The sequence below is a fragment of the Clinocottus analis genome, unplaced genomic scaffold (assembly GCF_023055335.1).
Source record: "Clinocottus analis isolate CAN_PGR_092001 unplaced genomic scaffold, fCliAna1.0.p SCAF_6, whole genome shotgun sequence".
NCBI classification, from domain to species: Eukaryota; Metazoa; Chordata; class Actinopteri; order Perciformes; family Cottidae; genus Clinocottus; species Clinocottus analis.
Genome location: NW_027176218.1, coordinates 13,560,765 through 13,586,165, shown reverse-complemented (window position 1 = coordinate 13,586,165; position 25,401 = coordinate 13,560,765). Strand labels below are relative to the sequence as shown.

General features: G+C 41.3%; 1 protein-coding gene across 2 annotated transcripts in view; it reads left to right on the top strand.

Annotated features, from left to right (window-relative positions):
- Positions 1-25,401, top strand: part of furinb (furin (paired basic amino acid cleaving enzyme) b) — a 66,932-nt gene that overhangs the window by 21,335 nt on the left and 20,196 nt on the right. For both annotated transcript variants that reach the window (XM_068602280.1, XM_068602279.1), the window contains 4 exons: positions 8,428-8,526; positions 15,276-15,371; positions 17,121-17,249; positions 17,347-17,423. In XM_068602280.1, the coding sequence (XP_068458381.1) occupies positions 8,428-8,526; positions 15,276-15,371; positions 17,121-17,249; positions 17,347-17,423 (401 nt within the window). The remainder of the gene's footprint in view (positions 1-8,427; positions 8,527-15,275; positions 15,372-17,120; positions 17,250-17,346; positions 17,424-25,401) is intronic.

The window sequence follows — 25,401 nt, the reverse complement described above, 5'->3', positions numbered from 1 at the left end:
TAACATGGCGGCGGATGGCAGAGCGAGGTGGACTTTCTCTCACATTCAGTCCAATTTCAAGACGTCTGAGTCTGTTGGATTCCTATCGACTGCAGTTTATGACAGAAGACAAGATTTCCAACGTTTCTATCCAACAATGGTGTATGAAGAGTGAACATTGTGGGAGTAAAGACAAAATACGTTTTATTTTTTTAACAGTTTCTGTCGCTTCTTCTCACTCTGTTAATTGGCGCGCCACCCTCTACGAACGTTTTGTGAATTTTTTTTAATGTTTTTTGCATTTTTCGGGAAAACGTACGGGCGAATCTCTTAGAAAAGTCATAGCTCACGATTCCCGCGCAAACCGCACGTTTCGATGTAATTTTTGCGCATGTGCTGGCAACGCTCTGGGAGGAGTAGTGGTTTGACTATAAGAAGAATAATAATAATAATAAGCCCGCAGGAGAACATGAAGTGTGCTTCCAGCATGGGGTCTCTGACCCCATGCGGCTGAAGCCACACTTAACTAAGAATAGGAGTGTTGCCAGTGACAAACCTAACCCACTGCAACACACAAAGAGTCCCACGAAAAACAGGCTGAGCGAAGCACAAAACATCACTGTACATCATAAGAATGCTGCAAACATATAATCCACAATGTCCTGAATACAAACAAAACAACATGGCATTCTGTCAAATAATGTGATCATTTGTAAAACGTCCGCATCCAGCCTCAATCTGTCAGGCTTCCTACAGCTGAAAGCATGAATGATGTTAGCATGGGTCTCAACATGCGGAGGGATCAAATGTAAGCACTGAGTGTGTCAGTAATTAAAGATGAAACCAGAGGAATAGTTGCTAGGGGGCGAGTGAAAGACATGTAGAATAAAGAAATTAAACTGACGAGTGCTGAATGGAAGTGGAACTTTTTTACTTCGGTTCTTGAAAACTCAGGTGACGGAGCCTGACAGAGACTGTCCATGCACCGGGGAATTCAGCATAGGTGATGTGGAAGAGAGCAGTGAGCTAAGTTACACACCGCAATTGAATAATCCAGCAGCCTCCCAGAATCCCGGCTCTCTTAAACAGGCCACCGTCTGAGGAACGAGCCGGAGGGGACAGCTGGAGGCTGGAGTTTGTACTTTTTTTATTTCTTTTTATTGACCTCATCGCACACGGAGAGCAGAAGACAGAGATATTGAGTGAGTTAGTCTGTAAGTGCGGGTGCACACAGGTGTTTCTTCATCTCGCTGTGATGTATAAGTGAAATGTGAGGTGAGTTCTCTCTCGAGGTATTTATTTTTTTTATCCTGCAGTAGGGTTGCATCTTCTTGCTTTAAGGCTGAAGGTGCTGACATCTTAAGTATTCCTGAACTGAGACCTTGAAGTGAAGCGCACATTCCAGGCTCAGGACATTTGCACTTCTCTCTTTTCAGTAGTCCATCGCCGCAGCTGTGTGTCCACGACTCCTCTCTTAGTGCCCCTGTTCTTGCAGCCATTGATAGATTGACTGATCTGAGCCTATGAAAAATCTATAGTAGAACTCCTTGAGTGCTCCTTGCATTGATTTTTCATGTACTTGTGATACTGTAGTAAGAAGCAGCAGGATTTCCATTCCTTATTATTGCCCTTTCTTAACTGCGGAGGACAACAGGTCTAAACAAAGTCATGTCGGAACACAGAGGCGGTATTAACATAAATAACATGGGGAGGAGTTTGTTTTGGGGTTTTTTTTCACGAGAAATTCAAGTGAAGATTGCGTGTGCTATTCACTTCAAATCACAATTGCTTTTACAGTTAAATGGCATGGCAATCACGGCGACATGCCGCCTCCAGGCATAAACTAGAGGCCAGCAGTGCTCCGGTTGTACTCGAACAGCACAACACCTTAGAATACTAAACACTGTACCATGCTCAATATTTTATAAGATTTCCTGTCGCAATGAGTTTTTTCTCCTCCCTTTTTTTAATTCACTCTCCTGTATTTTTTTCTTCTTATTTACATAATGCTATGCTTCATTGCCTAATCGGTTTTGTCAGATTCATTCACCGCGGTGGCACGTTTGTTCCATAGCTTCTTCAGGTCCAAAGAGAACCGATGCTGTTCTGTTCAGAATGTCTGTTTTGTTTCTCCCTCTCCAGACAGCTTAAAAATTAACCCATTATTTTGCTCATGGCAAGTGGAAGAGGCCCCTTGTGGCCCAAGTTTCAGCAAAAATTCTGTTTAGCAATGCATGCAGTAGATCTCTCATCCTCTCTTCTGCTTTCCTCCTCTGTGTCTCTATTTCTTGCTCAATGCATGGTAACCGCAGCTTTACATGGAGACATGGCGATATGTAGCTCCCATCACCCATAGACTTGACAGACTATTGCTCTGTGATGTGTGAGAGCAGGTTAACAGCACGCTTACTGATATTACAAAAACCAAAAAAAAACAAGCCCGACTGCTGTTCTGGAGCACTGCAAATACCAATGGCTCCATCTCTCTTGCATCAATGAATATTCAATGCTTTGCTGAAGAATATTTAAAGTTGGATGTTTACTAATTTGCTTGGCACATTTCTCTGACAAAGACAGGGATTTGAAAATGAAGAGTCAGCCCGGTGGGATAAATATCTCAAATTAGTACGGCTAGGAGTGATCTGAAATATTAAAAAAGGTCTCTCTCACACAAACTCTCCCTCCCATCCAAGGTCTTTCTCTCTTTTCTTTATCTGCCTGTCTCCCTTTCTCAAAGCACTGGATTTTTGGTGTATTTGTGTGTGTGTGTGTGTGTGTGTGTGTGTGTGTGTGTGTGTGTGTGTGTGTGTGTGTGTGTGTGTGTGTGTGTGTGTGTGTGCTCATGCTCGCATATGTAAATGACTTTGAACACCAGTGTGAGTTCAATATGCCGGCTGGTTGTATCAGTGGCACTTTGAGCAAGCTTTGGAAGAGTGATGATGTATTTTCATATACTGGATGTGTGTGGGGTTTTTGATAAGCTCTCTCTCCTTGCTCTGTGCCTTATCTGTTCTCTGAAAAATCACACCACAAAGATAAAGTACATCGGGAATCCTACTTCTTTTTTTTTACTTTTTTTTTTTTAATGTCCGCCGTAAATGCATGAGATTCATGTACTCAGGCCATTTTATTTTATGGTTGAATCCAGCTCTAAACCCATTGCGTTAAGATATACGAGATGTGGTGTGGATCCACCATCTTTTATTCAGGCGTAGAATCACAGAGGCTGATGCCATCATTGATTCAAATTACAAGGCGGTCGGCATTAACTGTGACAGTTTGAATTTAGTTTCACGGTAATATTAGCCAAAGGTCAGGCATCAGTAGGGGCTCTCCTAGTGTCTCGCGTGACACATGCCTTTTGTAGCTATTCCTGATGTAGTTTTCTCACTTCTTCACTGTTCTCTTCTGATGTATTTCTTTCCCCTGCCTCGCTTTCATTGCGCTCCTTCTTTTCATATTCCATCCATGTGTTCTACTCTCCCAGAATAGGAATGGGTCTGGACAGACCCACCATGATTTAAAGTCTCTCTACCCTGTTCAAGGTCTTTGTGCTTTTACAACAGCTGCTTTAATACCTTTTTTTCTCATATCTATTAAAGAAGATTTATTAAACAGCCCAAATCGGTTTTCACATCTTTCATGCTGCCTCTGTCTTGTTACTTCCTTTCTGCGTGAGGGACAGTTTTCATGGGCATTTTGTTAAATCTCTGCTATTCAGACCCATAATTAGCAAAAACGGTTTTGTGGCTCAGCTTCTCCCGAGACGTGAAGTCCCCTGAGCCGGTGAATGCAGACGAGGCGGCAACATGCAAAATTGAAGCTAAGATGCAAACAAATAATTACCCTTTATATGAAAACACTCAATTAGCCTCCATTTCAGAGGAAAATAATGACTTTCTCCCACCAAGCAGAACCCCAGAGTTTCAGCTGTAATTAGTCCAAACGAAGGAAGCCCAATGGCTCAGTGGAGATGATAACAACACGACTGTTTTATGAACCCAACAGCAGAAATGTCGCACCAGACCAACCGACGCAAAACAACACATTTGCTGTGTATACAAACTGTAAGCAACAGAGAAAGTTCCATTCCTGTCGTGGGTTTTTCACTGATGTGTGTTGTGTAAACAGGCAACATAAATGAAAGGAAAGGCAACATGTGAAAGGAAAAGGAGAGGCTTTGTGGGCTGTGTGGCGATCAATGCGCCGGCTGACATTTCTATCTCGATGTGCAACGGAAGCTGCCTCTGAGTGCCTCTCCGCTGAGCGGAGGAGCAAAAGAGCATTGTGTGCATCGCTGTGTTAGTCTCACATTTATGTGCCCACCATGGCATCTTCCATCAAGGTTAGTGAAGTCGTACATCACAGGCTGTGAATCAAGGTGCTCACTGTTTAGAGTGAATTACTGTTATTGCGGTGTCTCTAACCAACCACTGATGCTAGTTTTCTCTAAAAGATGGGTCTGATTGACGCCAGTTTCAATAAGCAGGATTTGCCTCTGTGCACTTTTCCCAAGCTTAAGGGAATACACATTATGTGAAAGTCTGTCACAGTCAATATCAGTGTAGTGAACCTTTAAGCTCCCATGCTGAAGGCTGAATATTTGTATTCAGCTTCCATATTGAATGCATACACATAGACAGACACACACACACACCCATATAGATACACATATATCATTGCATTAGTCGACGGGAATCCACACACATCCTCTCTGCTGCCTCTACACTACCACATCACTGAATATTGGGATTCTTTTAAGTCTCCCTGCAGAATTTCAGCGTGGCGATAAGAAAAATTAGATTTCATTATCATGGCCGATCACTTGAGACAACCCCCATGTGTCTGGCACGAAACACATTTCATGCACACTTCTCAACGAGAGCGCTGCATAACTTTGTCCTCCCGACTTTGATGAGAAAACAAATTTTGTGTCAGTTTGTGCTATTGGAGAGGTGCCTTAACACTGTGTATGCACACACACCGCAATGTGAAATAACATTAGGTTACAGCCCAGTGAAAGCTGGCTACATTTCTGTTTTCGGCACCACTGATCTGAGGCCAATCCCCTGTGGCCGATATTGACTTAACAGCTGCGGCGAGAGGTGGCCAGAGACCAAGGCAGCCACCATAGAGGAGTCCAGAACTGGACACAGACAAATAGAAGTAGGAGACACACCATGACATTACTTTAGTCACCTTGAAGTCTAACAACCACTCTGACTGATAACGTCAGCAGATGCCTGGAATTCCCTGGTGGAGTGCAGAAAATTGTAGTGACCCTTTAACTTTCATTGCCCTATGGGGAGTGGTAGGTAGAGAAAATCTGCCAGAGAAAGGATTACTAAAGAAATACAAATAAAAATGTAACCACTCAGTTGGCTTAAGAAATGGGGGAAAAGAACTGGTTGTTTCCTAGTAATAGAAGTTTCTGACCAATACAGCGGTTCTATTATATAACTTAAGAGAGTCTCAGTGGATTTAGAACCGAAGATGAAAAACATTAATATAGTTAAATGTGAAGTTCACTTATGGATTTCTTTTGAAAACGGGTCTTCAAAGGATGAAAAAAGGGAATTTATTATGCTCCATATATTGCATCTTAAAACACATTGCGAGTGCTACTTTCCTTGGAGTTTACAAGGGCATTTTATTGTAGCCTGTCCTTTTGCTATCAAGTGATTTCACGATCTGAGGACATACACTTCACTAAAATCTTCTTTTGGATTTAGTGAAAAGGGTAATAAACCTCAATACAAGGACATTCCGCGATCCTGTTATTAAAAGCATTCCCTATTTTCTGTTTCGATCTGTTATTGTCAGCAATCGTGTTCACAGAGCTGACACATTCATTATTTTTCATACTGAAACATTCTTTCGTGTAGATACATATTTTTGACATGCTTAATTGTAACCTATGCAAGTGGAATAATTCAATATTGATACATTTAGATTTAGAGTTAATTGCTCTTTTATTGTAAAAGGATGATTCAGTGCTGACTATCTTCATCCAAATAAGTGTCCCTTCTCTTTACAGCTGAACTAATGAGTCGACTCAATTATAAAATTGTGAGCTAATTATCTTTGGTTGGTCAATCGAAATACTAAACGACTGACCAATTAATAGACAAAACCATTGGTAAATGAAATCGATGACAATAATCTTTCATTGCAGCTATACTTCCCTTTTCTATATTATTTTGAGTCTTATACAGTGCCCACTGCTTTTTTAGTTGAAGGCTACGGGGAGGTAAAGACGAGACGGAGATGGGTGCGAAACAACTAAAGATATGAGATACGAGTGTAAAGGTCAGTATTCCTCTCAGGCCGACTCAGAGCGTAGTGGCAGCCTGACTAATGGCCCACAGTGCTCTCAATTATTATCACTGGCACACACACTCGCCTTGTATGATTCCTTCTGGTTCAGACTAGCGAGGCATGACTCACCCACAGTCATGGGCCGATACACCAACATTTCTATCTCCATCTTAATTTCCCAAGACCCAAAGACTCAAGGTCTAAATGAAGACATGAGCACTCTTGGAAATAGGTTTGTCTCACAGAAAAGCCACCGCCGTGCAGCACAAATTAGCTCCCTGCCCTGCCGCAATCAATGTGAAAGTGGGTCTCATTATTTTCTTGGGTCACATCCCTCATCACACCTCAATCATGCATCATTACAAGGATATTTCCTTTTTGAATGACTTTGATGTTATTTTTGAGACAGGACGTTTGTGTGTTCAGTTGCTGATTTACTGAATTTACATTGATATTTTATTTGGCTGACACCTTTATCCAAAACGAGAGTACAAATTCAGAACAACAAGAATCAAGAAAGTACAATAAACTTAAGGTATAGTCAGAAGAGATGTGTTTTTTAGTTGGCCGGGGTAGTCGTAGAAAAGACTTAAGATGTCAGAAAGTCAACCTCACAGAGGATCTTTTTCAACACTGTCTCCAAGGAAAGTATCCTGGGTTAGTGATTTCAATTCACCTTTCTTTGCAGGGTTGGCTACATTACTTAAACCATATTAATGGTTACTGCATAATTAGCATATTTTATATCTGCTTGATTTCTAGTGGTAGATCATTTTTTATGTTGAGATTTTCCCCTGCTCTTGCCACATTTTTAATCATTTAAGGACTGTCCTTCTGCAGAGCTGTCGCTTCTCAAAATCAGCCTTATTCATCTTGCCCACACGTAATTGTGTGCAACCTAAACTCCAAGGGAAAAAAAAAAAATCCTTTTTGCACAATGCTGACTAATTTAAGACTGACTGTCACACGGTTTCTGTGGAAATTATCGCAGCGAGTGATTTAAAACCCAGTTTAATTACTAATAGTTGACAAATTAAGTCAAATTGGCCGACGCCGGGCTGGCAGCTCTATATCAGTGCTGCCAGACCAGCTCTCTGAGCTCCAGCTTCCAGTCTGGTCGGCTCGCAGACAGCCAGCCTGCAGAATCAGCCGGCAGCCCCTGGAGAGCCTTCCATCCTGCTGCGTCTGCTCTTCTCCGTCCTCACACACATCCATCCTGCCTGGTCGGCCTGTCAAACCCTGCGTCTCCCAATCCCCCCCCCGCCCCCCCCCCACTCTCACCTCCCTCCGTCATTGCTTCCTCCTCTCCTCTTCCTCTCTTCTCCTCCTCCGCTCCACTGGGCTTGTGAAGGTGAGCCAGTCCCCAGCGGCACTACTGTACAGATTGCCATGCTTCCTCTTTGAATGCCGGCATCTCTCGTGTGAATACCTGTGTAAAGAGAATCAGGGCTGCTCCTCGTTGTCTTCCTCCTTCAACTTTTGTTTGGTTATTTAAGTCCTTTTGCAGCTCACTTGTCTCGAAATGTCTGTATTATTTAGTCTCTATCTTGGTGTCAGGTCAGCTGTCCTTGACCATGATGACTAAGGGGGGATGTGGGTGGGTGTGGGGGGGAGCAAAGGGGACAGGGGCATAGGCAACTCTATGCATCACTTAAGAGCAGGGCTGACAAAAAGAAAGCCCTCCCTGAGGTTTTTGGCCAATTTGGTGACAGCTGTCACCCAACCGCTTGTCCTTTTAAAAGTTATTTCATGGGCAGGCTGTATCATGCAACAATAAAAGCAGCACGTGGAACGCTTCAGTCTCACTCTAAACTGACTCTAATGGATGCGTCTAATCACTTTTGATGTATTGCTTGCACGCGCGTGTGTCTGGCATCTCCAGAGAGCTTATGGTATGTGGTGTTTACGGCAATCCAGTGGCCAAAACTCACACAATGTGTTATGGTTGCTAATAAAATGTTGTTTTTTACCAGCCAGTGCAGTAATAGATACTCACTTAACTTTGAAGGTGGGCAGAGAATACCAGTGCTCATAAATACTTTGGCGAGCACAGAGCGTTGTCTGGCAATCCAGTCGCTGCAGGTGAAATCACTAATATCATTGCCTCTCCTTTTTTTTATGTCTGTGCAGGTTTTTGGTGATTATTATCACTTCAGGCATCGAGCTGTGGAGAAGAGGGCTTTGTCTGGCCACAAGGGGATGCACATCAGACTGCAAAAAGAACCACAGGTAAGACTGTTGTCAGCTCTCGCACAGCTCATTGCAGAACTCTGTGTTGGCAACAAAAGGCCAAAAGACAGATTGGATTACACACAGAGAGTGTATATATCACAAGAGAAAGGGATGCCAACATCAATGACAGCTTGTCAAATTCTGTACTCTTTTCAGTCCACGCCAGTCCTTCCATCTGTCTCCATGACCCAATCTGAGGTACCACCTAGCTGTAAATATGCAAAACAACACAACAGCTGGGAGTGTCAATGTTTGCTTTTGCTCTTTCTCTCATGTGGTAAAATCATTATTTGCATTTAAATGTTAACAAGAGAGGAAAATTGGCATTTATTATTGGAAAGTATGATCTAAAAACAAGAACATTTTCCATCCCTGAATGTCATCTGCATTTGAATTTGCATACGGCCCAACCATAGATTTCTAACTTGCATTCTATCACTCAACTCTGCAAAATATCAGCTTGTGTACATACATAGGAGATGTAGTTGAGCCAGCATGAAAATGCCAACATTGTGGAAGCATTTTCTTTCTTACTAGGGATTAAAAGATGAGCAGTCTTTCATTGCCAGACCCGTAACACCATGCAGTGTTTGCAATCCTGCCGAGGAGGTTTCTGGCCGTATCCACTGCCATTCTGTTGTAGCTTAAAATAAATCAATATTGATTGTATTTCTTCAATCAAAGAGACTTCAACTCTTGTCAAATTTGAGAAAATGTTCTTTTTCGGACAGAATTTCTTTCTCATTGACAGTGTTGAAAATGACAGTGGCAGCCAGCAGAGAGTCAAGGAGGGAAGCAAGGCACTCAATCTGTCCTGTGTAAATCAGCCTTCATGAATAACAAGAGCCATGTCTCGGGGTTCTTTACATAAATACGTTCATGCACTGGCTTTGAATAAATTATGTTGGTTCATTTTGGTTAAAGCAGACTAAACACACACAATCCAGCAGTTCAGATCAAAGCAAATCCACCTGCGCCGCCTCACACTGCGGGATACAATCTTTTCTTTTATTCATACAAGGGAGAGCATTCCCCTGCACTTAAAAGTGGTAATTAGATGTGCAAGTTATAGATTATTACATTGTTATCTTGTAAAGGCAACAGGCGATATGCGGATACCAGGTCTATATGAAAAATGTGATTTTACATTTAAGAGGCTCTCATTATTTGGGTTATGTTATCTAATCAACACACAGATTTGTAAGGAACCCAAAGAAGTTCACCTTTTCAGATGAACTTTATACTTCTCCCGCTTTTACGTCGGGGGCAATAAGTGTGGTTAATATGGTGCATTCTTAAGTTTAAGAATGTCATAACCTTTTGCAAGCTGTGCTCAAGGGCTTCGCTGCTTTTATCCTCACCTGAGCCATTGAGGGGGCAAAATACCACACAGGTCCCAGGAACAAAAAAACAATCATCCAAGCCCAACTGAATAGTTTTATTCATTTTCTATAAAGTCTTCTGTTGACAGTAAGAAACTGTGGAAGAGAGGTTGTTGATATTTTACAAGTGTAATTTCTTTGAGTGCTGCAAGCAAAATGCTCTTCACCTCCATTGTGTATGAATTCTCAGTGGAAAAAAACATTTCCATGGCAAGATACAGTATATATTGGTGCAGACTGTGGAGATAAGCTTTCAATTGGTTGCGCATTTCACATCCTGGGCGATCTATTTTGCAGGGGCACCGTAGCTGCATTGCGGGCTAAGCGCCGCCCAAGAGGATTGTGATTGATTCAAGGAAATATTTTCTCATTAACAGAATGATAATATTTCAAGCCAGACCTTTCATTAGTGCCAACACAGGGTTGTGTGGGTAGGTCTGGCCACGTGAGACTACATCTATGGTAAGGTAAAAGGGAACATGTTTCTCTGTGAATTGTTTGAAATTACCCTTTAAATCTGCCATTCGTAACGTTGATGTTGTGTTCATGCAACTTCACTCGTTTGGTCAGTTAGAAACCCTCCCTCAAAATCAAACTTTTAAAGAAATGTCCCCATTCATGTTAAATAACTATGGATTACCTGATACCCACTCATCAACAGTAAAAAAAAAAAAAAACTACTAAAAGCCTCCAGGTATGCATGTGTGCACGCTCTTGACATAAACACTCTCTCTCCGTGTTGCTGCCACTTGACTCCGCAACACGCTGTTGTCATGTTTACATTAGGAACACTGCTGGCAGTTGTGTAAATTGCCTCTGTTTAAAAGCATCTTAAGTTGTACCTGCCAGGTGCTAAAAAGGGGGCCATCACAAAGTGACAACAGACTTGGGCCATCTGTAGCAAGTTAGGTCTGCCAAGTCGATCCCAAGAATACCTCTGTTGCTTTTCCTGAGAGCAAGTTAAGCAGGCTGAGGAGAGCACTGATATGGTGTGACACGCGCTAGAGCCCCAAGACATCATTAGTGTGATATGGTGACATTTGGTGAGGCCAGTGGTGTCAGAGGGTCAGGCTGTGTGGACGATAACAATGCTCCGGGAGCAAATGGTTCAGATGTGTCTGCATCGGAGCTGGAAGAGAACTGTGGCCCTCAAATGGTTTTAGGATTTGTTTTGAGGTTTCCAAAATCGGCAACAAATCAAAACTAGAATGAGCTTCAACAGAGATGAGGATTCAGTCACTGTTACCAAGGATTTAATGGTGTATCATAATGGATTTTATGGTTGCATGCTCTGGTGATGATGAAATGCAGAATGAACTGTTGGCCAAACCGCAGTACTAATTGATGTCCTCTTTAATAAGTGGTCTGCAAGGAGCAAAATAAATCTGGATGAGGCAAACTGAGGTTGACTGTGTAGTCAGATTGTCTTTATATTATCTTTGTCATTTGGCAACACCGAATGAGAGACAAAGCATCTTGAATTTAAAACTGGAGCCCGAACAGCACAGCCAGGGAAATAGACGTTTTTTGACAGAAGAGATTCATTCTCACAGGTTCATCTCAGTCAGCGGTTCAAGTTAACACCGTGCTTTAACCTGCAGCTATTAAGGGCTCCAGGTTTCTGGCTGGGGATCAACAGTTTGTCCCAAGGTTACCTACCCACCTACAAAACCAGAAACAGACCGAACCTTAGGCAAAGCATGACCACTGCCAAAAAACACTCCAGCGTGAGTGAGTGGGTTTGTATTTATTCAGGAGAGTTGTACATTCATTTTTGTGTGTGTGTGTGTGTGTGTGTGTGTGTGTGTGTGTGTGTGTGTGTGTGTGTGTGTGTGTGTGTGTGTGTGTGTGTGTGTGTGTGTGTGTGTGTGGCCATCTGATCCCTGGGAAAAGGGAAAGAAACCTGGTTAAAAGCAAGCACATTTAAAATGCAGTGAGAACATAATGGTTGGATTTAGATTAGTCAATGCTAAGCTTTGAGCTTGTTACAGTGTTGCCTCTCTGTCGTCCGGCTGCTGTCTCTCACATTACCCCCATTGTTTCTTTTCCTCAGCTCCGTGGTGCTAACATGCCACTTATCACTATGCCTTTTGAATAATCACACAGTGGCAAAATTACACTGGCAGCTGCATAAGCTTTTGCCATTATGCTTGCAATAGTTGTTTGTCATCGCCTCTCCGCTCCCCGTACCTTCTGCATGAAGAAAAACATTGATTTGTTTTGGGGTGGCTGCTGTTGGTTTTGCACAAACCTCAGGGTAAGGCAGCCTACTGCATGCTGTGATACGGAGGAACCTTACTGTACTTTTCTCTCTCTCTCCACCACTTTTCCCTTTCTCTTTTTCTTTTTTTTCTCTCTTTGTCAGTGTGTGTGTTTTTAAAAGTGCACTATATGCACACTTTACTGTGCTGATGACTTACTGGTAAAGGATAAGGCTGGCAATATTCTATATTTGTGTTATTGTCAACAAATCCCACGAAAAGACCCAAACCAACAATGAGTTTTTTCATCTCTCAATACCCAGCTCGTCTGTGGAGCTCAGCCACAAGCCCACTGGTTGCTTCCAAAGACAGAAATGTCTCAGTATGAGTCACAGGAGAGACTGGAGGAAAAATGTATTTGTCGGGGACTATTTTCAGCAGCGGATTTGCTGCACTAGCAAGCATTGGAGGCAGCACCCCTTGTCACAGGTCTCACAGGTCCGTGAGCTGTGAGAAGGTCAACTGAAGACTGAAAGAGTGTCTTATTCCTCTCTGATTGTTATTTTTTAAATATTTTTAGAGGCCTCAAGAAATATGACTATCCTGTAAAAAAAAGTATTATCAAAGGAAAGTCTAAACAAGTACACGTTGGTTTTCCAGGGATCCCGATCCTCAGGTTGGGAAACACTGAATTACAGAATAAGATATGCAGACTAAAAATACATTTTATTGCCCATCAAAATGTGTTGATCATCACTGATCATTTTTTTTATATTCTTTGGACAACAGTGGAGATATATGGCGGAGAGGATTGAGCGATACATCATCAGACTTTGGATATACTATAATGATATATATTCATTATTCCTTTTGGGTCTTTTCATGGGATTTATTGATAAAAACTAAAATAGCACCATACTTATACTTCAACCTATCATCTTTCTACTTAAACCGTGAAAACGGATTTACAGATCAAAGCACAGGCATCCAGTCTCTCTGCATTACAAACAATACCAGCCTGCCTTCTCCTTAGTCATCAGACAGGAAAGCCCACAGGACACTGAGAGAGATGGAACAAGTACTTTATTGCTCAAGCGGCTCACAGACCAGAGACCTCATTCTTGCCTCATGATTGCTTCCCTATGGTTGTGTTGGGCTCCCTTTTGTCCTTGTCTCAGACCTCACGGCGGTACTTGTACTGTATATATCTGTCGTCTAATTAGTTACCATCACCGGCTTGGTTTATGTGATTAGACCTTGTTTTTCTCATTAAGAGGGGTTTTTTGCACATATAAAATATTCCACAAATTGCCATAATCAAAGGGATCCATTTAAATTATTACTCTTGCTGTTAGCTTTCCTCAGGCGTTGTTATATAAGTAAGCTGTAAGTTAAATGTTAAATATAAATGAACTGCTATATAGTCCAAAGTAGATGACTGTATCCAGCTCATCATCTGATTCATCTATCCGCTGTTATTTTGATAATAATCTTGTGTGCAGTGGTCAGCGGTGCAACATGGTCAGTGGTGTGCATTTATAGATGTAATGAAATGAGATAAATGATCATTATCTAGGGTCACTTGAATAAGGTCAATGGCTTCATTCTGCGAGGGCAAAGTTTCCGTCTAGGTTGAGCGCTGCACCGTACTCAGAAGCTGCACTGCACATCCACAGAACGAGCTTTATACTGTAAGAGCATGTAATCATGAAATAAGTACTCACTTCTAGAAACAACTCTGACAGCAGCAAGAGAAAGTGGAAAAGAACAATTGAAAATAACTTAAATACTTGAATAATAAGTTGGACTTTCAGTATCTGCTGGGCATTGCACAGGAAATGTACAAGTTTCGACATGCGTTGCTTGACTGCTCTTGACAAAAAAGTGGAATCAGTACAAGCTTTGTCACCTTCAGCAAAAATTCAGCAAAGGATTCATTCATCACTGACAATAATAATGCACAACAGCGTTTGCCTAAAGTGCTTCAGAGAATAAGTGTCTATCCTATAGTTGTACACTCCTTCTATGCAAATTCCCCACTGCAGCAGTCCACTTCAGCTTTCCAATATTGTTTGATTCCCCCCCTTAATTTATGAAAGCTGATTGGCTTTGCAAAGGGTAATGTTTGTGAAAGCAATACCACGGGTCCTTCACATTACATCCACTTTGCTCTGTGGCCCCCGAATCACTTCACATCTCATTCTTTGCCTCACACACTTCTAATTTATTCTTGTAAAAATGGTGTTATTGCGAGACAAGTTTCTGTTGGAAATGGGAGTATTATTGTTTTCAGAAGTCTGGCTTTATTAGCGATAGAAATTCTCTGCTTTTATCTGAAGTTTGTCTCGCTGCTTGGATATGAAATTCTTGGTTATCAATACACAGAGTTAAATGTGCCAAATATATATTTGGCTGTCTGGAAAAATATGAACAAATATGAAAGTCTATGAAGGTCTTTGATCATTCTTACCACTGTCAATCATGCTTACAGAGCAAAATACCTTTCAAAATATATAGATACAAGCATGGCAGAGGAACAGAAAAATGCTGATTGACCAATCATTTTAACTGGTTTAGGGACATTGAATGATTTGCTACTTTGCGGCTTTTGGTAATAACAGTTGTTTTTTTTCTTCTTTTTTTGCACAATATATGTATTTATTTATATATAACCAAACCATGATATGACATTCCATATTCTTGGTACCAGCATTTACACTGTCACCCACTCCGACCGGTCCTGTGCATATCCCTGCAGCCTCCAGGACTTCAAAGGGCCCTTTCTGGCACTCTGTACAGCAGCCACTTTCCCTCAGCATCTTAGGAACAATATAAATTAGATTTGCTTCACATCTCTGCCTCTCTTTCTAGTTATTGCTTTTGGAACACAGCTGGGGGTTTTTCCACGTTGATTGTCTGTAGGACATTGCAACAGTTTCTGAAATCAGAATATTAGTAATTACACAATAGCATGTGAAGATAACTGTGTAAACTAGGAATTGCCTCTAATCTGTTTGTGTGTGTGTGTGCGTGTGCGTGCGTGTGTGTCTGTGTGTGTGTGTGTGTGTGTGTGTGTGTGTGTGTGTGTGTGTGTGTGTGTGTGTGTGCGTGTGCGTGCGTGCGTGTGCGTGCGTGCGTGTGCGTGTGTGTGTGCGCATCACAGGTCCTGTGGGCGGAGCAGCAAGTGGTGAAAAAGAGGAAGAAGAGAGACATCTATGAAGACCCAACAGACCCAGATTTCCCCAAGCAGTGGTACCTGGTGTGTGGCGGTCTCTTCTCTTTATAGTCTAGACTTAATTAGCCTAACATTATAGCAAAGATGATGTTGAAAATGTCAAACAAATTCAGTAAATATTATTTTCTAAAAAGGCATACATAGTAATTTGCAATAACATTTAAAGCTGCTTCTGTATAACATTACCGGCAGCAAACAAATTAGTAGTGCAGGCCGTAGAATATTTAACGATTTTTCTTTTTTGTATTCCATTCAGATTTCCTTTTTAAGATTTTGAAGCCAAGGAGAAGGTCCCTCTCTGCATTCAGATTTGTTCACAGCAGTATTTTTTTCATATTTGAGTTTCTGCTCTCCAATTATTTATAATTAAACCTTCATGGCCTTCGTATTCAGCCCGGTACAGCGCTCAATAGTTTCAGCTCTGCCGACGTGTTATCTGATTCAAGACGTATTTATTATCGTAGCGGCAAATTATTAATTTCCTCATGGTCAGTCAGATAAGCGTAAGTTGAATTGTCTTTTGGACTAAACGTATAGGCTTTAGTTACTACAGCTTTATCACCAACACAGTCAAAGGTACAATACAATGCATGCCCCGATGCCCGGTTCAATGGAAAATGAAATGTCAAGACAGATTGACTACTAAACTCTATTCATCTGTGAACCATTCATAGCAAATGGCCCTGACTCTGTCTGTTTGGGTATTGACAGCTTTTCGCTGATATCCTTTTATGTGCCCTAATCTCCTCTTTTTCCTTTTTTTATATTCACAAAACCTCTGTCACTGCCAGGGATTAATGACAACATTAACTACCCCCACATATATCACCAGTGAATAGAAGTTGTGAAACCAATTCTGCCATTCAGCATTAGACTTCTTATCTTCTGGGAACCTCAACCTTTTTTTCTCCTAAATCAAGTATTCTACACAGCTCTGAGTTCAAAACCATACATAGGTTTAGTTGAAGGCATATGTTACCCATGCGGATGTTTCATTTGGTTGAAGAAACACAATTTATTGTATTTAGGGGCTTTTATATAAGCGTATTCTTGTGCATGGGCCCCAGCAGTTTTTTTGAAAACATTTGCTTAAGATGTGTATTCAATGGGATCTGTGTTAGTTCAAAGCCTTCATCCAGGAATTCAAGCTACTTACCTAAGCATCAGGCATTCTCACAGAAGCGCATATGCAGGAGTCATGGCATGTGGAGAAAAATCAGCAGGGAACAAGGGAAGAGGGCAGAGAAGGTTGTCTGTGATGTCTTTTCCATTTCTACTAATGTTTATCTTTAACCATCTCTTGTACCTTGAGCGCTCACTTCTCTTCATACTTCTTACTGTACGACTTTTCTGTTATTCATCCAAATCCTCATTCGTACCCTTTTAAAAGCTTGCAGATAGCTATTTCTTTTGCGAGAGGCAAATGCTCTCACTGAGATTTCTCAACCCAGAGCTGTCTTTTTTTCTGACAGTGTAACTACAGTAGAATGCTCACCTTGGCCAGGTCAGCCCAAAGCTGCAACGCATATCGGGGCAACCATTACAATTGAATTTTAAGTGTTTACGAATCACCCATGATCTTCTCTTTTGTATGTCTAGGTGCTTATGTTTCTAATGAGCATTTCTGATTTCAACATAACGTTCTGCAGGGGGTAAAAGACCCTTGCGGGTGATTTAAGTTGGTTCTCACACCAATGGGCCTTTTCTGTTGGTCTGTCTGGGAAGTGTCAGTCACAGCAGATTGGCAGCTGAACAAAAGCCGTGTCTTTTCAGTCCACCCCAACACATCAAGACCTGAATACTAAAGTAGCCTGGGCTCAAGGCTACACAGGAAAAGGTGTAGTGGTGACTATACTGGACGATGGCATTGAGAAAGACCACCCTGACCTCGTCAGCAATTATGTAAGTACAACAAAATGTACGGGGAAAAAAAGTCAAATGAGGGCTTTAAGTTATATAGTCATTATTGGGGTCCTAACCATTTTCACATCTGTCTCAGGACCCCGAGGCTAGCTACGATGTTAATGACGGAGACGCTGACCCCCAACCAAGATACACGCAGAGAAATGAAAACAGGTAAGTCGGCGAAAACAGAAACCTGGCAGCACCACTAGGAATAGATCAGAATTGCTTCAAAAGTTAGCTTTTGCGCTTTAAGGGAATCTGGCTAACAGGGACGGACGAGACTAATTTCATTGTGAGAGTGGACAATGACATTCATGAACTAAGAAATCATTTGGACTGGGCTTTAATTTTCTCTGTTGAAGCAACCCTCATCTAATCCTTGTGGTTTTTTGACTCGGCACTAACCTACTATAAATGTTAGGTGATAGTAAACGAAAAACCACCAAGACCAAGCACGTGGTCCAGTGATTTTGGCGAAAGCATTTACATTTAGAAACCAATTATATAAAGTTTGAAAGCACCAGAGCAGTCATTCTACAAAGTCTTGAAAGATTGTTCCCCTTTTCTTCTTTCTTGCCTCAGTACACAAGCCAAGCTGCTCGAGCTGCATTTCCAGCGCCAGCCCGCATTTCCCCACAGCCACTTATTTGTTGCTAATATACAATACTTGTTTACTTGCCCTCAGTGATTCTTGCTCTTCTTGTACCAGTCTTTGGTCACATTAAAACAAGTTCTCCCCAATTTATTGATGGAACACTAAAGCTCCAGCAAGGGCGAATCCTCCTCCCTTCTCCCCTGTGTCTTCAAACACGATGGTCTTCTGCCTTTGTCCAATCCCCCTGGAGCAGATGAGAAGCTACATCCTGCCTCTGAAAAGCACAGCGGGATTTTTCTCAAATCTCTCTCTTTTCCGGGACTGCTTCCACCAAGTCTTTTTGTAGTTGTTTGTTTTTGTTCTTTATTGTGGGTTTCAAAGCACAGCGTCCACTTGCAGGGGCTTGGTCAGGGGGAGAAGCAATATCAGCATCACAAGTTTTTCGTGAGATTATAGAAACTATTATACGAGAAAAGAATCTAAACAGATCTTTGACATTGTTTATCTCACTAATCTATATATTGCTCTCTCTCTCTCTCTCACTCTCTCTCTTTGTTTTTGTTTTTATCCTCATTCCTCATCATGATCTATTTATCCGCAGTATTTATTCATCTTAAAAGATGCTAGCATCAGCAGTTTCTTTCTTTTTTAGCAGGGGCCTTGTTTCTTGTCCTTGCCGACAGCTTGAGCAGCCATGCAGAGCGACCCTCGCCCTCTCTGTCAGTGTAAAGTAGATCCCACTCTGTCCTGCTGATGGAACAAAGCACTACTGGAGGGGATTACTCCCTGCCTCTGGTTCACTTTGACTCCCCAACTGCACCATGCTATTACTTCAGAAAGACACACACATATAATACAAACACGGAGAAACACACACTCTGCTACCCATGTCGCTGGAATTGCCAGAGCAATTATCTCTGACTGGATCAATTCATGGCCATGGAATGAAAAGCAAGGGTGTGTCTCTGATTTGCGGTGTTTGGTGTGACCTGTAAACACATTACATCCAATGAGTTGTGTAAATCTCAAGAGAGAAAAACAGGCTGACAGTAAAGAATGTTGACATGCTCCTCACAATGAGATTATATGAATATATTCAGAGGACAACAGAAAGCAAAGGAGAGTTGGAGGCGGGCGTGTTCCATTGCCATGAAGGTCGGTTCATTTGTACTGATGACAAGCAAGGCTGATTTTTGAATTCTCATATCTGACTTTATCCTTTTAGAGATGCTCTTTAGTCTTGAGTTGGCAGCTCTGGCAGATCTTGTCAAAGGGGGTGCAGACTAAGTTGAAGGCTAGTGGAAGTTTGGCCAAGCAGGTAATCCATTTGTGCTTCATCATGTCGATGTTTCTACACATTTGTTCCTCTACTTTCCTTCACTTTTTCTCTATTCTGTCAATATGATGTGGATGCAGAGAGTGATGCTAGAGCAGGAGAGAGAATGATTGATTTCACCACCTGTCTGCAACCTAAGCCTTAAAGCAGAACTCTATATATCTATATCTTTTTATAAGAGACCTGTGCAGTATTATCATAATAAGGATTAAACTAGTGATAATATGAACAACCGATGTATGAGACCAACATCTTGATGATAAACTCAGTTCATAGTGATAAACGTCATGTAGTTATTTCATGTCTTCAGAACCTATTTATACTGTATCCAAAGGGTATTTAAATAAATATAGTACTCATCTTAACAATATAATCCATAAACCTTACATTCTACAATATTTTTTTTACATTTTATGGATCTTTATAAAGTCAGTGTTTTAAGTCATCCTGACTCCTCTGGGGTCGTAAAAACTGATGAGGATGATGTGAAAGACAAAATAGATCTTCTCCCATCACATTAATTCAGCATCTGAAATGGCACACGACTATGCGGACTGTCAGTTGACTTTTTTTCATTTGGATGAACGCTTTGCTGTGGGCGATTGGATTTTTTCTTTCAGGTTGTTTTACCGTCTCCATCCGTCTGACTCCCCCTTGCAGAGCCGTTTGCTCCCGTTGAGAACTTTTCACAGGGGTCCATTAATTGAGATGCGCCATAAGATTGTGCAGTGACAGCCTTTATTGGAAAATGATTGGCATGCTACACAGCCCTGTCTGCCCTTCAGTCTAACCAACCCCATCAGCACCCAAATACGAAAGGGACTTAAACCCAAGGCCGGGAGGACGATGTTGGCTGATCAGGTTGATTGCATAGTGATAGAGCGAAAGACGTTTTTGCATGCTTCTCTCTCCCTATCAAATTGCTTTGTCCTTCGTGGACATTTGTTCCTCTGAACAAAGTTCTGCTTCTTCAGCAGAAAGACACTGGAAAGGAAAATGGTAAATGTACCTCCAGCAGCCGCTGCAGAACACATCGTTTTCATTATTTTATCTCATTAAATTCTTGATTTCTTATGACATTAGTTTTGGTTTGGTGAAGCCTTGCAATCATTAATGTGAAGTCACTAATATTAGTTAATACGTTTAAGGAGTAACACATATATAACCAAGCAATCAATCGTATGACCTATTTCTAAAATTTGAAACATCTCTTGAGTGTCTTTCTTTAATAAAACAAACCAATTATTCATAAATCTCTACTTAATACCATAAATCTTAAAATATTGTCATCCTTCTTAAGTGATATCTTGCCAATTAGACTTTGATTCAAGATGTTATCGCTTACTTATCCAACCATATTGCTTAAATCAAACTGTGACAGCGACAGACTCTGGAGGTTAAATGTTTATGTGCTTCACTGTAAACACAACATTTTTAGTGTGTCACTGTACAGTATTTTGTATACATAGTTGACAGAAAATACGCCTCAGTCCACTTGAAATTCAAGCTGCAACGCCATAAAATGACAACGGGGTTAAAAACGATGCATTTTGTCCTTGGACAAATGCCGGCAGACACGTGGCATCTAAGACCTGAGACGTTTCCTTTTTATATACTAATAATGCAACCGAAAATACCAAACACTCGTACACAAGCTGCATGCATATCTTGGTCTGTATGGAGGAAATAAGCCAAAGTCGTCAAGGGTGCGATACAGATCAAATCAGGCTGAAGAAGAGCACAAATCAAAGACGACAGCTTCCTCCTGCGTCGTCGGCTTTAGCGCCTGTGTTACAGTATTTGACACAGCAGGTTGCGCTGCGCTGACTTTGCTGCCGACACATTTTTCAACACATCATTCGGCAGAATTGACTTTCATCAGGCTCTCACATTTAAGCTTTTATGTCGAGTATATTTTTCTGACAGAGATATAGTTTGTCCTTGGTGATGTTTGAATAGAAAACCCTTCCTCTGCACAGCACTTGTCTACAATTGTTTTCCTCAAGCCACTATTGTATGTAGAAGATGCCTCTCGTAGATAAACAAGTGAACTCTGCATTCAGAAAGTTAAGTTGTGTCAGCCTTATGATGAGTCTTCCTTCTTCATTCTGAGGCTCGACAAGTCTCAGACTCTAGGCAGCGTGAATGGAGAAGGGACAATCTGATAACCAGCGGATAATACTTTCTGTATTTGCCATCGCACGCCGCAGTTAAATGCTTTCCACTGTTTACACTGAGTTTATCAATTATTGTTTACAAAGCTGCCACCATTTGTCAGGCCTGAATAAAATAATTCTGCTTCTCGTCGTCTTGTTTATTCTGCCGGGGTTGGCTTCTTTATTTTCCAGACAGCAGGGCAAACGTTTTTTTTTAGAGATGATGTTGGCAGGAACCTCACTCTTAAATCTGATTCCTCTGGCTTTCTGTCTGCTTTCCGGCTTCTTTGTTTTCTATGAAAGAGCTACGTGATTGAAAGCTGCCGTTATCTAAACATCGTGACGAGGTATCGCCCCTGGAGTCAGTCGATGTCACCCTGCTCAGTTGACTGGATGCTGTTGAAGCAGTCTGTGCTGAAGCAGTCTGTGTAAAGATAGTCCAGTTTAGACATGCTAGACGATGTTGAGCAATTTGTAAGCTAGCGTGCAATAAAGCATGTTCAAATTTTTGCAAATGGCTTGAAAGTATTTAAAGTAACCTCGTAGGGAAAAGAGAAATAAAGCTTGTCGGTCCTTATCTAGTAGGGACTCAGTATCCCACACTGAGTCGCTGTGCATCTCCTTGTGTTCATGTAGGTGCTTTTCAGATACCTTATGGTCACTCTGTCCACAATAGCTCCATTAGAATAGTTTATTTCCTCTCCTACCATAGTGCTCCAGATCACGGCGATGATCTTTATTTAGATAGTAACACATCTTTTGCCTAACAGTGAAAAATACATTTAGTTTTCTGGCCCCCTTCTTTGTAAAGTTATACATTTTTTCCCTCCGTGTTCACATGACTTTCTTCCCACGTAAGGATAGGCAACTCAGATGGATTGGACTCTCTGAATTGCTCAAAGGCATGACAGTTAATGTGTCTCTCTACATTTGTCTGATGATCTTCTGAAAACTTTTCCAAAGTGCTTCTCTGCCTTCTGTCCATTGTTTTGCACAAAAAAAGAAAAGGTCTCGCCACTTTAAATAGCCAGAAACAAGAATTATATGCTGTATGTGATTTTCTCAAACCCAGGATATTAAAATATATAATTTTTAAAAAAAACAGATCCGAAGCCGGCCCTCTGTGTTGGACCACACAATGAAGAGAGCGCCACTTTACGCTCCTGTGTAACCATTTGAACAGACCTGCCTGAGGCCAGCTGAGCTGAGCAGGAAATAGCCTAATCCTTTTGGCAGCTCCAATAATCAGTCCCTTTAAAAAATAAAAATAAATGATAAAAACCAGCAGAGTAATGCCATGTGACAGATTCTACAGTTTAGCCAAGCATGGGTTAGACATCAGTCACACTCTGTGATGCATATTTAACACACATGCTCAATACAACACAACCCAAAGACTACATGAGCATATGTGTGTGTGATCATAGTCGCATACCATCTGTAAATAATATGCTTGTATACGGGTCTTTCTGTTTCGAGGCCTGTATGAGAGAGTATGCCACGTCAGCATGGAGCTGTTCTCACTCCTCTGCTGGTAGTAACACCCACAACTGAGCCTGTTCAGCTTGTATCAAGTGTGTGTGGCTCTGGAATAGCTTTTTAACACTTGAAAGCTGTGTAGTTCCATTACTGGAAGTGGAGGCTGTGGAATTTGACCCACATCAGTGACAAAAAAATCTGGATTATTTGGCCTTTGCTGTTTTATTTTGAATATTATTTATTTTAAATGTGGATTTATAGTTTTGCTGTGAAGAAGTTAAACAATAAGCATCATTAAGTGCTCTGCCAAATCTGATGTACGCCTCTTGAAAAATGGAATTGAAATCTCAGAGTACTGTGACTGTTTGGAAATAGACTCATATTCAGTGATGAGACAAGGCAAACCTTTCCACCGCAACTCATATCACAAAGTAAATAAAAGAAAGTTGGCAGAGTCACTGACAAGAATATAATTAAACCACAATACGGCTTGATCAAATACAATACATCGATCTCAGGCTGCCATGGTGAAGTCTAGTGTCACATCTCTACTGTTTCCAGCTCTGGATCTAATGCACCTCCTGCACTTAAATATATTGTCAAATTCTACCTAAGTGCTCACCATCCCATCCCTTAAGGTCTTGTAGTGAGAGCAAAAAAACCCTCCAAAGCCAGTTTAGGTAATACAATTATTGAGTTATTCATAAGCAAATAAGCAATGTTTTTGCTTATTGTTGCCCCAACTAATTATGCAATTATGTGCTAGTATGAGTCAACACTTAAGGCCGAGGATTTGATCATCATTGAGGCTTCAATAAGATAATGCTGTTTTTTTTTTATGATTATACAATACACACTGCATATGTGTGTGCATACTGTGCATTAATAGAGTGTACTGTACATTAATAGCTAAGATAAGATAGTCCTTTATTAGTCCCGCAGTGGGCAAATTCCAGGATTACAGCAGCAAGAGATATTAGTAAAATAAGTAAACAGTAAAAAAGTAAAAACAAAATTAATCCACAATAGCATTATTATATATACAATAAACAAGTATTTAAAAAATGTATTAATACTGCACCAGTTAAAGTGAACAAATAAATAAAAACTAATAAAGTGTGTACTGTACTGCATATTGACACTGTGTGGTCTGTGGTCGCATTGCATCATGGGCACAGCAATTGTTTTGGGAGACATGTCGGCGTTCTCCAGTAAATGGCAGACCAATGACTTGACCAAATCTGGTGCCTTGTCCTGAGGAGGAGAGATAAAAGCATTACTTCACTGTCTCTTTGCTCCTTCTGATAAGATAAGGGAGGTCACATCGGCTGTGTGAATAGAGCGGCTCTGGTCCAGCGGCCTTTTATCTAAGCTTTGTTTAAGCTGTGTCGGTCTTTTCACCACAGCTTGTCTTTTGGACAAAGCAGTATCTTTTGCCATCCTCGGGCTCTCACTCAAATATTTACTAACTTTGATTGTCTTTTTCTCAGAGATGAGGATGCATTATTATGATGCTTTTGGTGGTTTTCCCGCATCTCTGGGATACATTTTTCCGACTACACTTATGCGTGACCCGGAGAGTCGCTGTGTCTGACACCTCTTCCAATCTATTTTAAATGGATATAGAATGGAGGCATTCAGTAAAGTGTCTCGGAAATCATTTCATTTCATGGACATTTGACAGATAGAATTGTGGCTTCGCCTCCAACCTTTGTCTACTCTGGAACGTCTGAGCCTCCCTGGATGTATTAAGCTGTCTGGCTGGTTTAGCTAAATTCAATCCAGGCCAATCACTTATTCGCACACACACACACACACACACACACACACACACACACAAACCAGCTGCTTGTGCCTGGTCTCTCTATAAACATATTCCCTGGCCTCTGGCTCTGATCACTCTGCCCATCCTGGCTGAATCCCCCGCCTGGCATCACATCTGTGTCCGCGGTCTGAGGATATGTGCGATCTGGAGCACAGACGGCATTTTTTCACTAGAGTGTAGATGAAACAACAACTGTACGTGCAGGTAGTTGCAGCTCAAGGAATTACAGACCTCAAGTCACATAATTAACCATCATGGGCTCTCATTTTCATTTGAAAAATAACGCGTTTCAGTGTTTGCTCAAATCACAGCATCAATCTACAGATTTTTTTTTTTTTTTCGTATTTCCCAGACACATTCAGAGCATCTTTGTTTCAAAAGGCAGAGCTGTGAGCCAGGCTTTTTGTTTGTTTGTTTCAACACAAGTCATTGAGCGTTGACATTTGAAGCTGCTATTTGCGGTGCAATTCATCTGCAAATGCCTACACATCGCAAGCATGTAGTAGTTTTCAGCACGCCATCTGGCTGGCCACGGGGATGCCTATATGTGTCTTTGGACAGCGTGGAGAGTCACAGGCTTCCTTTATGGTAAAAGAACGTGTTCCCTTTATCCTTTATTTTCCACTATGTTTACTCTGTACTGGTCCACTGTAAGAAAATTAACAAGGCTGCGAAAGAAAACGTGACATGTATATTGCTTCAAAATATAGCTTGATACTATGTTTTACAACGTTAAAGCAAACAGGTGTGAACTAACA